Source organism: Apium graveolens, chromosome 7, assembly GCF_009905375.1.
Source record: "Apium graveolens cultivar Ventura chromosome 7, ASM990537v1, whole genome shotgun sequence".
In the NCBI taxonomy this organism is placed as follows: Eukaryota; Viridiplantae; Streptophyta; class Magnoliopsida; order Apiales; family Apiaceae; genus Apium; species Apium graveolens.
In genome coordinates, this window is record NC_133653.1 from 35,113,340 (window position 1) to 35,128,264 (window position 14,925).

Genomic DNA, 14,925 nt, shown 5'->3' on the forward strand with positions numbered 1-14,925 from the left:
CCAAAGCTGAACTAATCTCCTCTATAATGAACGGTCTTTCTAATTAAGATAAATTTAACGATAAACCATCAATAAAAAGACTCTGAAAAGAGCAAAGGAGGTCATCATCTTTATCTTCAAAGAATTTCTGAAAATGAAGGAGAAAAGTTTTCCTATTTCTAGAGTTATCATAGATGAACTGATTGTTCACCTTGATTCTCTGAAACCTGCTAATACTTTTCCCCCTTTGAACCCTTTTGTGAAAAAATTTGGAGTTAGGGTCTCCTTCAATCTTCCAGTTGAGACATGCTCTTTGTTGAAGTTACAAATTCTTTCTTTTGTATAACGCCTGTAGTTTCAAAAAAATCTCACTATTCACACGCTCATCCAGCATCCCTTCACTATTACTAAGATCCTTCTCCAATCTAATAATTATCACATTCGGATTTGCCTCACTATTACTAGTTAGAAGGAGAATAAAAAGGGTGAAATCAAAGATTGAAAACAAAAAGTAGTGTAATACATTTACTTAAAAAAGGGATTAAAAAGGGTAAAATAAAACATTAGTGAAAGTCATTAAAAGCTCGATATGAGCTAAGCTCATGAAAGAATTAAATTGTCAAATCTGAAATTTATTCAAATTAAAATGGGTTACAATGTCTGATGGGTTCACTTATATTTGAATGTGTGAACTCTGTTTCGTATCATCTTACTTATACACGAAGAGAGATTGGCCCTATCTTTTCCCGCCGGGGCATATATACGTCAATGGGATCTATTATCCCTGTATTTGTTTATTTTATATGTCGAATGGATTTCTGCTTTACTTTGAAGATATGAACAATAGAAATGGATACAAGGAGTCAAAGTGTGCAGGCAAGCTCTCAGTATTTCCCATATATTATTTGCAGATGATTTAGTTATTTGTATTGTAAAGCAAACGAGGAAAAGGTAATGCACATATCGAGACTTCTTCAAGTCTTTGAATGTGCATCAGGGCAAAAAGTAAATTTATCAAAATTATCGGTGTTCTTCGGTACGCATATGAGAACAGGTAGTAGTTGTGTCAGATAACATCATCATTACGTGTAGTAGTTGTTCCAGATGATATCATCATTACGTGTAATAGATGTGCAAGTGAAGTATTATTTTTGAGATTAATGTGATCGGTTGTAGGTGATTGATAATATGTGGTCGCTTTTAACGAACTACGCTATGATGACATCATCATTACGTATTATAATCGGCGACTCATAATGTTGGTCGAAAATAAATGTTGGCCTGACAGTTGACTTTGATGCTTGACCAAAGAATGGGGCCAAAAACTCATTTCTGACGAGGTGAGTGAGTTTTACTCAAGACAAATATGACCAATTGTTCAATAGGTAAAAGTTCGGTCGTTTATGTCTTTATTTTCGACCAATCGATTTTAGTCATGTTTGGTCGGTCAATAATGACTCTTTTTTCTATTAGTGTTAAATGGCGTAAATTGAAAAAATGTAATGAATGTAACTGACGTCAACACATTATAACGATGTTTTGAATATGATACCTAGCACAATCTTAGGCCTCATTTGTTAAATCTGAATAAGATTTTCTGAATGGGTAAAATATCTGGACGAATGAATATCTGAATCCTGAACATATCGGGTTGTTTGATAAACTAAGCATAATTTTTGAATGACAAAATATATTTTTTTTTACATATTATAAATTACTAATTTGTTAAACTAGAACAATATTTATGAATAAAAATCATAAAACTAGATCTAATTATTTAATAAATAATTTATTTGATTAATAGATTATGATAATTTTTGGAGGAGGACATAGTTTAATATTATAATCCATAGTTAATGATGTCTGCATTACGCATATGTGTGCAAATATATCATACAGTCATTATATAAAAAATTTACAATTAGTTTGGCATAAACATTGTTTATATTTACTAAAAGTAGAATTTACATTTATTAATGGTTACTATTTCAAAGTATGAACATAAATAAAATTATTATTAGTCCATCTATTCAGGCATTATATTATTTCAAAGTAAAAGTAATTGATATAGAATATGTAAAAGCCACGAAAATCAGGAAATTGAAATATTGGAGGGTTCAACTAGATTTTAAAGAAGCAATCTCCAGAAGAATTTGGGATCATTCAGCTAAAACAAATACAGACAAACAATCTGAACCATAGATTTTTGGAAAGTCCAGTTCATTTTCTTTCATTCATGAATTAACAAATGACCCCTTAGTGTAGTTGGACTTAATATTATGTTGTATTCCTTATTTTTGTTTCCTATGTTGTATGACAACGATTAGGCAATTAACCTCATGCAACGTCTGTAAAAATGTAGAGAATATCGTAAGATCTCTGAATGCCATGCGTTACCTCGAAAAAGATATATGATTATGTTCCCGCGGAGTGATTTGTGAGAATAGAGGAGTGTTGGTGAGGCACGTAAGAGTAATAGAAGAATACATGTGCCTGAATCCCGGTCAGAGGAAATCTTATTATTCTGATGAGATGGGGCTTTATTAGGGACTGGCATGAACCATTTGTTTTTTGCAGTAATAATGGATGTGATTACTCGAGATATCCAAGGTAGCATTCCTTGGTGTATGTTTTTTGTTGATGATATTACACTAGTGTTGGAGTGTGAATCTTCGGAGAGGAACCTTGGACAAACAAGACTTGCGCGTGACTCGATTTACTTGAACATTTCTGATGCAATTTCAGTTGGAAGAAAAATGACAAACGGTTTGAAATTAGCACCGTAGAGGTAAAGCTAACTTGCTGCAGCCTGCAGCCAACTTACCAATACAAACTTGCTGCAGCCATCAGACAACTCCAACACAAACCAAGCACATATGTATTAAGTGAATAAAATACAAGATACGCCAACATAAACGAAGAGAAAACGTGGAAATGTACTTGCTATATATTGAGCAAAAAAAGAATTATTACAGATATGTGGTGAAAATTTTGAACAGAGTATATAGAGGATATTGGAATGCTCTTTATGTTCAGAAATACATACATTCGATTCTCATTATACAAAAGTTGTATACAATTAGACACCAGTTGTCCTGATTAAGTTTTATATTATATAGAAGAAGCACAACTGAATGAGCATTCAAAGAAATTATACTTACTAAATTAATGCATCTGCTCCAGCAACAATCTCCAATATCTCACCAGTAATCTTGGCCTGGCGCTTTCTGTTGTAAATCTGTGTGTAATTCTTCTTCAGCTCCTTGGCATTATCAGTGGCACTGCTCATGGCAGTCATTCTTGCAGCAAGTTCACTAGCTAGTGATTCTTGCAATGATCTCAAAATTTGACTGTTGAGATATAGTGGCAGCAATGCATCCAGAATCTGAACAGGGTCTTGTTCGAATTGCAGAACAGGCGAAAAATCGATTGTTTCAGACCTAACCACGTCCCGTTCGACTGTCAACTTCCCTTCTTTTGTTGTTAACCTGAAAAACTCATCATCTGCTGCATCAACACATGTTCCATTAATGTCACAAATTTCTCCCTTTGGTGACAATGGAAGTAACGTGTGGATCACCGGACTAGACTTAACCAACGACACGAATTTCGTGTATAGAAGCTCCACTTTATCAACTTCTTCACTCACAAAAAGTGAAAACACATCATCTGCAATTGCTTGTGCTTCTTTTGCTGTTGGAAGATTACCACCTTCAAGATACTTGTCCACTGGTATATAAGGCCTTCGGAGAAAATACGAATTTCCCTTCTTACCAACACTAATAACAGTGTATTCAAGATTCAAAGCTTTCAATTCTTTAATTCTCTGCTCAGCTTTCTTGATGATTTGATTGTTGAAACCACCACATAGACCTCTATCACCAGTGACAACAACTAAAGCAACTTTCTTAACAGGCCTAACATTTGTAAGTGGAACATCAACATCTTCTGTCTGAAGTTGCTCATTGATACTGTAAAGAACTTCAACAAGTGTCTCAGAAAATGGTCTTGCATTAACCACAGCTTCTTGTGCTCTTCTAACTTTAGCTGCAGCAACAAGCTTCATAGCCTCAGTAATTTTCTGGGTGTTTGACACTGAACCAATGCGATCACGAAGCTCGCGAAGATTGCAGTGAACAGGAGTGACTGAAGATGATCTTGAAGGGTTTGAAACGGTGGAGCTATGGTTAGAAAGCTGAAAAGGGTTGAGACATGAACTGAATGAGAGTGGAGAGGACTCAGAAAGTGAAGATTTTGAAGACACCCACATGGTTAAATTGGAGCAAGCCATTGGAGTTAAATGATCTCTGCAAGAGTTCTGGCAATGGAGAAGTGAAAGAAACAAAGCAAGAAGATATGTTGAGTTGTTTTGTTCGGTAAAGAATAGAGGAGATAAATGAATGGTGCAGACAATGTTTGGATGAGATTTTAGGATAAGGATATTGTAGTTTTGAAGATTGCAGGTGAGTGAAAAATTTGTGATCAGTTGTTAGTAGGATCTGAAACTAAAAATCAACATGGTAATCTGTTGACCAGAGTAAAAAAAACATGTGTGGATGAGATGCTTAAAAGGGAGAACTAGAACCCCACTTGTCACTTGAACTCTTGTTTTGTTACTCTTGGAATATGCGGCTATACGAGTAAGATACTCAAATCCTACATTCCCTGTTTTCATCTGTATATTAGGTTGTAACTGTGTGAGATCAGAAGTTATTGCACAGTTTAGCATTTATCAAACTAATGACACTGAAAACATAGCCTAATTGAGGAGCTAATCTCAATGTTCTAACTGGTTTATTGCAGTTGGTAATGATTCTTTATGGAAATATAATTGGAAAGGCAAATTCAAAAATATTAGGCTAATTTCACATGTGAGACTTGTGTATGACTATGGCAATGAGCATTAGAAGACATGGACAAGGAAGTTTGTATTACTGTAACTAATAATCCCAATTCACCCCGGTCTTCTCCTTGCGTGGCCCGGAGTCACCGGCAAGCGGTATAACTGTGGGGTGGAAACCTACAAAACAGAACCGGAATGGGAACCTACAAAACAGAACCGGAAGAGGGTGGTGTTCCCGCGGCACCTCCGGCGTGAGAATGAGAGAGGGTTTTGAAGGAAAAAAGGGCCAAAACGGGAATTATACGAGATTATTGTGGTGTGTGTATATGTCTGTATATGAGAGAGAGTAACATGTAACCTTCCTTTTGTCCTTCCTTTTATAGGCCTCCTACTAGGTTTTAGGGATTTGTACATTTTGATCTGGACCGTAGGTGTGTCTTTTGGACTGTAGGACGTGTGGACGCCTGTGATGAGCCGATGTACTACCTAATCCAAACCCGTAAGAATGTTCTGGATCCGGGGTAGCTGAACGGTGGTGATATTGTCACGCGTCCTGGGCTCTCCAGGGTTAATGGTGAGTGCTTCCTGGGCTCTCCTTATTGGGCCCTGGGCTTCTGTTACTGGGCCTGCATTAATATAGGCTATCATTTGCCCCCCACTCCCTTATGCGGGTTTACCCGGATGGGGGAGTAGATTCATTAGTGTTGTGCCACAACGCCTTAGGAAAAAAATTTGGGGGTTTTATTTGATTTGTTGCCCCCTAACCCCAGGGTCTAATGGGAATAAGACTCCGAGTTGACTTGGTTAGTCATTTGATCTAAAACTTGAATTTTGGATAGGGTTTTGTGGATAAGGACGGGCTGACATTTGATTTGACCGGACTCTGAAAAGCTGATGCTAAAAATCCGGAGTGTCAGAAGACTGTTGGGATTCCAGCCAGGATCAAAGATACGTGCGTGTATATATGTATCTTTTGAGTGTAAAGACGGTTAACTTTACCCCATTTTCCTGAAAAGATGTGTCCATGCCATAATTGCAGTGGGGGTAATAACTGTTGCGGTTACAATTATTAGCACCAATCAAGGGATTTCACGTGGACAGGTTGTTCCCCCTTAATTACAAAACCGTTCGTCTCTTCTTCTTCTTCTATAAATATCGGCCTTCTCACTTTCATTTTTCTTTTACGCGAGCACTTGCAAAGAGAGAGCAAAAAGAGTTTTCACAGAGATCTTCGGAGCATTTCTTGTTGAAGCCTTCATTATTTCTCCTGCTACTTAAAGTTCCTCCCTCTTTGACCCTTTCATTTTTACACCATGCATGCCATTGCTTTTGCTCGAGTTTTACTCCGTCACTGTGTAGTTTTTTGTTCGAGTTTTGTGAATGTGTTGTTGCTTTGAACTTGGATATGCGTAGTTTTACGGGTTTTGTATTGTTTTTACAGTGGTTTTGCATTTGTTTGCATAAACAACATCAATTTGGCAAGTTTTTGTGTAAAAACATGGGTTTTTGGTAATGTAAAAAGTTGTTGATCCCGGGATATGTTCTTGATATGTGTTTTTGGTTGTATATGTATGCATATGTCGTAGATCTTATTTTTTAGGTTTAGATTTGCACACGAACTGTTTCTAAAACTCTTCTATTTTTGTTTTGTTTTTGTTGTTAGGTTCGGGTTTGGCATTGACTATGGGATGCGTTTATACGTAAATATATATATATATAGTATATGTCAGGTAGCCACTTTAAGCGTACGGCTACCCTTAGAAACTGGTACCCCGAGCGGCCCAGTGGCTTAGGTGAACTAATTTCATCCTACCATCCATCTTCCTCTTCCAGTAGTAGCTCTGTAGAAATGCCTCCCCGAGTTGAACAGCCTCAGCAAGTTCTAGCTCAGACTTTAGTCCTAGGCCCCGGGGGTACCTTGCCCAATCCGGACGGGTCTTGGGAGGACGTGGACCAATACTTTGTCCAGTGCCGAGTAGACCCTAAGCCCTAGGACTTTTATTATAGAGATTTATCTGAGGCGAATGGGGGCCCGGAAGGGTTAGACGGTAGGGAGCCCTATGACGAGGATGACATGAATAGAAAGTTTTTTACCGCCCCGGGAACCAGGTACGAGTGTGGGGCGGTTCACAAAGAGATCCAAGATAGGTACACAGATGTCGAGGTGGATTGTGCCCTTAGGCTTGCCTTTAACCTTAAGGACAAATATGAATGGAGATGGCCCGAGATTCACGAGAGGGTGTACCACAGACCGGCGGCGGTTATGTAGGGATATCCTTAGAGCATCTCTAGGGCATGCGCCTCGGATTACACCAATTCACGAAGTCTTTATGCCGGGATGTGTACGGGATTCCCTTCACCCAGTTAGCCCCGAATTCGGTGAAGTGGATAAATTGGTTTTTAGCCTGTTGCCATGCCAAAAACTACCTTCCCACCTTCAAGCTCTTCCATTATATCTTTAAGATCAAGAGATCCACGTCCCGACCTATATACGAGTTTTTATTCTGCAACGAGGATTGTGGGTATTCGTCTGATATGATGGTGCTTCCAGTTAGCATGTTGACCTCACTTAAGGGCTGGCACCGGGAGTTTATTTTTGTCTTGGGTGGGGATCTGGAGTTCATGCCTCTCTATAAACTTGAAATTAAAATAGATAAATTTTCGGTCCAGCAGCTCGGGCAAGCAGCTCTCGCGATGGTTTATGCCTTCTGTGAGGCACTTGGGATGTAGTGGACCCGGGATACATTTAATAACAATGAAAATATGCATGCTGCCGGCTGTAAGTCTTTTGTCTTAGCTTTATTTTCATGTTTTAATTTTTATTATTTGTTTGTATCCGAGGCTGACATCTTTCTGTTTCATTCTCAGGCATTTCGAAGCTCATCCCGTACCCCCCGAACATGTCTGCCCAACTGAAAGACTTAGCTTCCAAGTGCCGAAGAATTGGAGGCCTGACAAGTGTGGACGTCGGGAAGAAAAAGGTCGATGAGGGCGAAAAGGCAGCCCGGAAGGCAGCACCGACTCGACCGGGGATGACCATTATTGTTATCAACGAACCCCGGGCTGATGATGTGCAGTAGAGGGAGGCGACGAGGGTGTCCGTACCCCGGAAGAGGAAATGTGCCCTTGTAAGTTCTGGGGAAAAGGGAGGAGAGGGTTCTGAGGCCAGGTTTCTAAGAAGGTTGCTGTTGAACTGGCCCCGGATACTCAGGAGACTCTGAAGGCATTGCTGGCTAGCTTCACTCCGGAGACTCGCCGAAGGGAGCTATTTGAAAACTACGCCAGCACTGCCGAAAGGAAGAAGTATAGGAAGGAACCCCTCGATGACTTCCTGGTCGGACTCTAGAAGGAGATTACTGCTGTGAGTTTCTTTCTTGTTATACTTTGATTTTGTACTTGTCTTTTTTCTGTATTTGTATCGTCTAAACTTGATGTGCAATAATTTTAGGCTAACTCCCGGGTTGCTGGATTGGTTTGCATAATCCGAAGCTTGCAAGCGAAGGCTGATGCTGTCGAGGTTTATAAAACTGAGGCCGAGAACCTGTCCCGGGAGATTAAAGAGCTGAGGGAGGCTAACGCAAAGGAGGCCGCAGCTCATAAGAAGATTCTGGATGAAATCTGGGAGAGGCGGGACCTGGCTGAGGCTTCGGTTCGGGAAATGAGGGCGGAAAATAAGAAGCTGAAGGATGATCTCGCCGCCCGACCCACTCCCGAAGAGAACCTGGCCGGGTTCCGGGGTACTCATGCGTACTTTGAGGAGCTGAACGATAAGGCGCTGGAGAAGATCCAGATTTGCTGAAGGGTCGCTTCCAAGTATCTTGGCGAAAATCCTCAAGGTACAATAGATGTCTTCCTTGAGAGGTATATCGAGGAGGGGACCCGGCTGGAGAAGGAAGCCGAAGCCATCCTGGCACGAGAGTCCGGAGTCGAAGCATCCGAAAGTGCCCCTCCTCTCCCCGATTCCCCTCTCGCCCAGCAGCCTCCGATTCCAGAAGATGATCCGGAGCAGCCTCCCGCCGAGCCGGTAGCAGAAGAATGAAGAATTTGTCGTTTTTGGCATGTAATTTCCATTTCCTGTTTGAAGTATTGTCTGAACTTATCCTTTCGGCTATTTTAATTTCATTTGTAATTTAAATGATTTCAATTTGCCCCCCCCCCCGGGTGTGTTTCCCTGGGGTAGTTTAATGAAGTTGTGCTTTTCTTCCTTCTTTTCACTTGTCGCTTTGATTCGCATATGAGAATTTTTAACTTAGAAATTTAGGAATACTTAGGAATTTTTCTAAGTACACATGGGTTGTGTTTATGCAGACCCCGGGAGGGGGTAAAATTTCTAACTTATGGAAATTTTTCTAAGTACACATGGGCTGTGTTTATGCAGACCCCGGGAAGGGGTTAAATTTCTAACTTGTAGAAATTTTTCTAAGTACACATGGGTTGTGTTTATGCAGACCCCGGGAGGGGGTAAAATTTCTAACTTATGAAAATTTTTCTAAGTACACATGGGCTGTGTTTATGCAGACCCCGGAAAGGGGTTAAATTTCTAACTTGTAGAAATTTTTCCAAGTACACATGGGTTGTGTTTATGCAGACCCCGGGATTGGGTGAAATTTCTAACTTGTAGAAATTTTTTTAAGTAATATGATGGCAAATAAAGAAACAATATAATGAAATTGATTCAAGCTATAGGATGCTTAAAGTAGAGTTTTTCATTTAATATTGAAAGCAAAAATTACATTCTGGGGTGAATGAGAATAGCGTTTACATCAAGATATCACAGTATAAATGTAGAGATGTTCCCAGAATATGCATCTATCTCTTACTGGTAGAACTTCCTTAACCGGGCTCCGTGTCAGGTGTTGGGGACCTCGATCCCGCTGAGGTAGTTCAGTTTGTAAGTTCCTGGTCGGAGCACTTCCTTAATTATATAGGGGCCTTCCCAGTTCGGCTGCAGTTTCCCTTGGTTTGTTGGGTATGAGGCTTCGATGTCCCGGAGTACTGGATCTCCCACCACATATTCTCTTATCTTGGCCTTCTTTGCAAAGTAAAGCTTTGTTTTTTCCTTGTAGCTTTCCATTTTTTTACAGCCCGGTCTCTTACCTCATCCAACAGTTCGAGGTTGGTTCTGAGGCCTTCAATATTTGAGACCTCATCAAAGTTGACCACTCTATGGGACGGGGACCCGGTTTCGACCGGAAATCGGGCCTCAGTTTTGTAGGTGAGTTTAAATGGAGTTTCACCAGTTCCAGTCCGGGAGGTGGTTCTGTAAGACCATAAGACTTTCGAGAGCTCGTCTGGCCAGTTCTTTTTAGACTCTTCCAACCTCTTTTCCAATCCTCGGAGTATGGTCATGTTGGTGACCTCTACTTGTCTGTTTCCCTGTGGATGAGCTACGGATGTTTTCTTATATTTTATCCCGAGCTCTTTCAGATAGGCTTCGAAATCCGAACCCACAAACTGCGGCCCGTTATCCGAGATCAAAACCATCGGAATCCCGAACCTCATTACAATTGAGTCCACGAACTTGATGCAGTCCTGCTGATTGATGGTCCTCATAGTTTTGGCTTCTGCCCACTTAGTCATATAATCAATCGCCACCAGCACGTAACGGAAATCCCCCTTTGCCCGGGAAAAAGGTCCCATGATGTCAATTCCCCAAACGGCGAACGGGATCGGGATAGAACTGACCCGGGGAGGCTTGGACTCTGCTTCGGTACATTGTTGAACTTTTGGCACTTGCTGCACTTCTTCACGTAGGCCATTGCGTCGGCGTGGATAGTGGGTCAATAGTAGCCTTGTCTGATGACTTTGTAGGCTAGTGCCTTGGAAGTTAGGTGATCTCCGCAGATTCCTTCATGCACCTCCCGAAGATAATAATCTGCTTCATCCGAGTCAACACATTTGAAAGTGGGCGCAGAGAAGGTTCGCCCGTATAGCTGATTATCTTCCAGAAAGAATCGGGTAGCCTTGTACTTGAGGTAGCGTGCCTTGTTCTGATCCTCTGGTAGGGTTCCATCTTTCAAATAAGCTATGTAGGGAGTCATCCAGTTATCCGGGCTACTGATGCATAAGACTTCGGGCCGTTCTGTGTTGGGCGCCCCGAGCTCTTCGAAATAAAATGAACTGCTTAAATCTGAAGTATTTTGGACGAGCTTAGATGGATCATCTGCCTTGGAGTTTTCTTCTCTTTTTATTTGCAAGATGGTTGAGTCCGGGATGGTTTTCAAGATGACCCTCACCATTGCCTGATACTGAGCTAGCTTGGGATCCTTCGCAATGTATTCACCATTGGTTTGTCTTACCATAATTTGGGAATCACTATAGATAATTAAACATCTTACCCCAAGGGATTTGGCTAACCTGAGTCCGAAGAGGAGAGCTTCATATTCAGCCTGGTTGTTGGTTGCTTTGAAAGCGAAGGTTATGGCTTGCTGGATTGTGAATCCATCCGGGCTTGAAAGGATCAAGCCAGCCCCGGACCTCTCAGCTGTTGCCGAGCCATCAACATATAATATTCATGAACTACTGTTGTCCATCTCCTTTTCTTCTCCGGATTGAATTTCTGGTATCTTTGGGCCTTCGGGGAAGGTGCATTCCATGACGAATACGACCAACGCCTGGGCTTTTATGGTCGTCCTTAGAACAAATCTGATGTTGAATTGGCTCAATTCAATTTCCCAATCTCCCGGAGGCATCTGGCTTGTGAATGATTTTTCGAAGTGGTTGATTAGTAATCACCCTGATTTCCCGGCCTTGGAAATATTGCCTTAACTTCCTGCTCGAGTGTACAAGAGCCAGGGCGAATTTCTCCAGGTTTGGGTACCGGGTTTCAGCGTCCTTGAGGACTTGGATCACATAGTATACCGGGCTCTGTGAACCATTTTCTTCCTGGATGAGTGCGGAGGATACCTCTCTTTTTCCGGATGTAATATAGAGATAAAGAGACTCCCCAGGCTTGGCTTTTGAAAGAATAGGCGGGTTCATCAGGTGTTGTTTGACTTCTTCAAATGTTGTTTGGCATTCCGGAGTCCAATCGACTAGTTTTTTTATTCCGGGCTCTTTTTAGCAGCTCAAAGAAAGGCAAGCACCTTTCTGCCAATTTTGGAATAAACCTGCGAAGGGATGCCAAGCATCCTACGAGCTTCTAAATATCCTTTTGAGTCTGGGGAATTGTCATTTCCATTATAGCTTTGATTTTCTCCAATTTGGCTTCTATTCCCCGCTCGCTAACCAGAAAACCAAGAAATTTACCGGAGGGGACCCCGAAGGCACACTTTTCGGGTTTAGTTTCATGCTATACTTCCTCAAATTGTCGAAACACTCCTTGAGATCTTTGATGTGGTCCGAGATCGTGACTGACTTGGAAATCATGTCATCAACGTAAGATTCCATGTTCCTGCCCAGTTGACTTTTGAAAATGGTATTCATTATTTTCTGATACGTCGCCCTGGCGTTGATTAACCCGAATGGTATCATGACAAAGGCGTAGACAGCCCGGTGTGTAATGAATGTCGTCTTTGCGATGTCCGCCCGATTCATCTTGACCTGGTTATATCCTGAAAAAGCATCCATGAAGTTTAGCATAATATGACCCGAGGTTGCATCTATCAACTGGTCAATGTTGGGTAGGGGTAAGAATCTTTAGGACATGCCGAATTGAGACTTGTGTAATTCACGCACATTCGTCACTTTTCATTGGGTTTCTTGACTAACACAATATTCTCTAGCCAATCCGGATACTTAATTTCACAGATGACATCCGCCTTCAACAACTTTTCAACTTCTTGATCGATTGCCTGTTGTCTCTCCGGGGCGAAATTTCTTCATTTTTGTTTGATGGGTCTTTGCCTCGGATCTATGTCTAGACTGTGCATTGCCACAGATTCATCAATCCCCGACATGTCTTCCGGGTTCCAAGCGAATACATCAGTATATTCTTTCAATAGGTCAATGAGTTCTTTCTGGAATGCGGTTTCCAGGCCTTTTCCGACTTTAAGCTTCCGGGTGGGGTTCCCAGGCTCCAGCTCTACTTCAACTATTTGCTGGGCAGGCTCGGCCTTTGTCTTCTCCTTGCTTTCCACAAATTTCTGAATCCGAGCGTCCGCGTTGGCTATGCTGTACCCGGAGTCCTCGATCATATTTACATCGAGTCTGGCCCTTTTACTGAGGTGTTCTCGATACTTCATTCTGCTTTGCCCCTTGGGTAGGGTCATTAACCTTATTCTATTCTCAGGTTTTGTTTCTGCCCTGACCAAAGCTTGGCCATAACACTTCCCTGCCATTTCTCTATCTCCTCTTAGCTCTCCAGTACCTCCCGGGGTCGGTAATTTGAGCTTTAAGTGAATTGTTGAAGGGATTGCTCTGAGTTTGGTGATTGTAGGTCTTCCAAGGATCATGTTGTACGATGAGGTTACAGTCCCAAAGGTAATCGGCAAATAAATGACGCCCCGGATTGGAATCATTGTATTTCCAAATCCATACAAGGGATCTTCAAGACAGAGGTCCATTCAGAGGTGTCTGAGGTCCATCATTTTAAGTGTGTGCTCGAATACAATATTAGCAGAGGAACCATTGTCAACTAAAATTCTTTTTACCTCATTATTCGTGACATCCAGGGTGACCACCAAGGCCAAGTTGTGATCTGGATTGAGTCTCTCATAATCAGAGTAAGAGAAGTAGATTGGTTCATCCTCCAAAGGCTGGATCATCATCACATCATTATTCAGGTCCGGGCTCCGGGGCGGGGAAGTCGTGCCTCCAAATACAACATTTACCATATTTTTGCCGCTTCTCGGGGCTCTGTCTTTGTCGTTTAACCCTCTCTGGAGATACTAGTTCATGTTTCCCTTCTTGATCTGATCTTCTATGAACATTTTGAGAGAGAAACAGTTTTCCGTGGTATGACCATAATCTTCGTGGTAGCCACAATGCTTGTCTCGGGCCCTATTCTCAGGAGGTGCAAGTAAAGGTTTCGGGGGATAATAGAATGGCTTACCTTTAACTTCACGCAAAATGTCGGCCTGGGGCCGATTAAGGGGCGTCCACTCTGGTTTCGGCTTGGGTTCTCTTTTGGCCTTGGGCTTTCTCTCATTCCTCCTTTGTTCGGCGTAACCCTCCCGGGGTGGGTTTCCCCGAGATTGTCGAATATAGTTGGCCTGTCTATCCAGCTTGTATCTTTTGTCCTTCTGGGACGACGAGCGACGCTCCGGGGACTCATCATCATGTATTCTCCGGTTCATTTTCATCGACTTGAAAAAATCATTTTCCTTTATGAACTTTGATGCCAAGGCATAGGAAGATGTCAGGTTCTGGGGTTCCTTGTGAATCAAATCTTTGACATATCCTTCACAGGATATTGGATGCAAGTTTCTCCGAAAGATGTTTATTGCTTCCTTTTCTTCTAAGTTGGAGAGTTGATTGACAACTTCCTGGAATCTTTTGATAAATTCGGGGAGGGACTCCTTGCTTCTTTGTTGGATTGTCTCTAAATGGCACATCTGTAGCTCGTTCATCCGGTTAGTCCTGAACCTTTTTAAGAATATCTCACGGAAATCTTTCCAGGAATCAACACTTCTGGATGGTATCCGGCTGAACCACTTCTGTGCACCCCCTTTGAGTGTCGATGCGAAGAAGCGGCATCTAGTGAGGTCGATGTAATCATAAATATTGGAGATTTGTTCGAAGTAGTTCAGATGCTCTTCGGGGTCCGCTAATCCATCAAATGAATCAAAATTGAAGTGCTTAAGTCATGATTCTCTGGGGGTGGATTCCAACCTTTTGGTGAACGGGGTAGCCGCTGCCCCCACTTCAACATCGTCATCCACCTTTCTCTTAAGATCACGCAGAGCCCGGGCCATTTGTTCTTGTTTGGACTCCTTTTCGGGCTCCGAGTCCGAAGAAACATGGATTCGGTGTGACTTCCTTTTCAACTTCACTTCTTCTTCCTGGATTCGCTTTTCAATTATTTCTTTGGCTTTGGCTTCTTCTTCCTTCCGGATTTTCTCCCGAAGGGTAGCTCTTTTGATTTCATCTCGGACATCCTCTAAGGGCTTCTTCAAGTTTTTTGCAATCCGATCAAAGACGGATCCCCGGGATTCTCCGGACCG

General features: G+C 41.9%; 3 protein-coding genes across 3 annotated transcripts; all 3 read right to left on the reverse strand.

Annotated features, from left to right (window-relative positions):
• Positions 1-2,908: 2,908 nt before the first annotated feature.
• Positions 2,909-4,397, reverse strand: LOC141671183 (ATP synthase gamma chain, chloroplastic-like). The gene has a single exon (XM_074477339.1). It carries the CDS (start codon positions 4,268-4,270, stop codon positions 3,140-3,142), a length of 1,131 nt encoding a protein of 376 aa, XP_074333440.1. The 5' UTR covers positions 4,271-4,397; the 3' UTR covers positions 2,909-3,139.
• A 6,205-nt stretch (positions 4,398-10,602) lies between these two features.
• LOC141673494 (uncharacterized) lies at positions 10,603-11,124 on the reverse strand. Its single transcript, XM_074480243.1, has one exon. It carries the CDS (start codon positions 11,122-11,124, stop codon positions 10,603-10,605), a length of 522 nt encoding a protein of 173 aa, XP_074336344.1.
• A 2,526-nt stretch (positions 11,125-13,650) lies between these two features.
• LOC141673495 (uncharacterized) lies at positions 13,651-14,676 on the reverse strand. Its single transcript, XM_074480244.1, has 2 exons — positions 14,594-14,676; positions 13,651-14,458 (listed from the first exon to the last, which is right to left on the reverse strand). Exons 1-2 carry the CDS (start codon positions 14,674-14,676, stop codon positions 13,651-13,653), a joined length of 891 nt encoding a protein of 296 aa, XP_074336345.1.
• Positions 14,677-14,925: the final 249 nt, after the last annotated feature.

What these genes read in the sequence shown, in the direction of transcription:
- LOC141671183 (XM_074477339.1), bottom strand. Translation starts at nt 4,270, where the DNA reads ATGGCTTGCTCCAATTTAACCATGTGGGTGTCTTCAAAATCTTCACTT.
- LOC141673494 (XM_074480243.1), bottom strand. Translation starts at nt 11,124, where the DNA reads ATGGTAAGACAAACCAATGGTGAATACATTGCGAAGGATCCCAAGCTA.
- LOC141673495 (XM_074480244.1), bottom strand. Translation starts at nt 14,676, where the DNA reads ATGGCCCGGGCTCTGCGTGATCTTAAGAGAAAGGTGGATGACGATGTT. An exon ending in GCTACCCCGTTCACCAAAAG is followed by an intron (nt 14,459 to 14,593) that starts GTTGGAATCCAC and finishes CGACCTCACTAG; the next exon opens with ATGCCGCTTCTTCGCATCGA.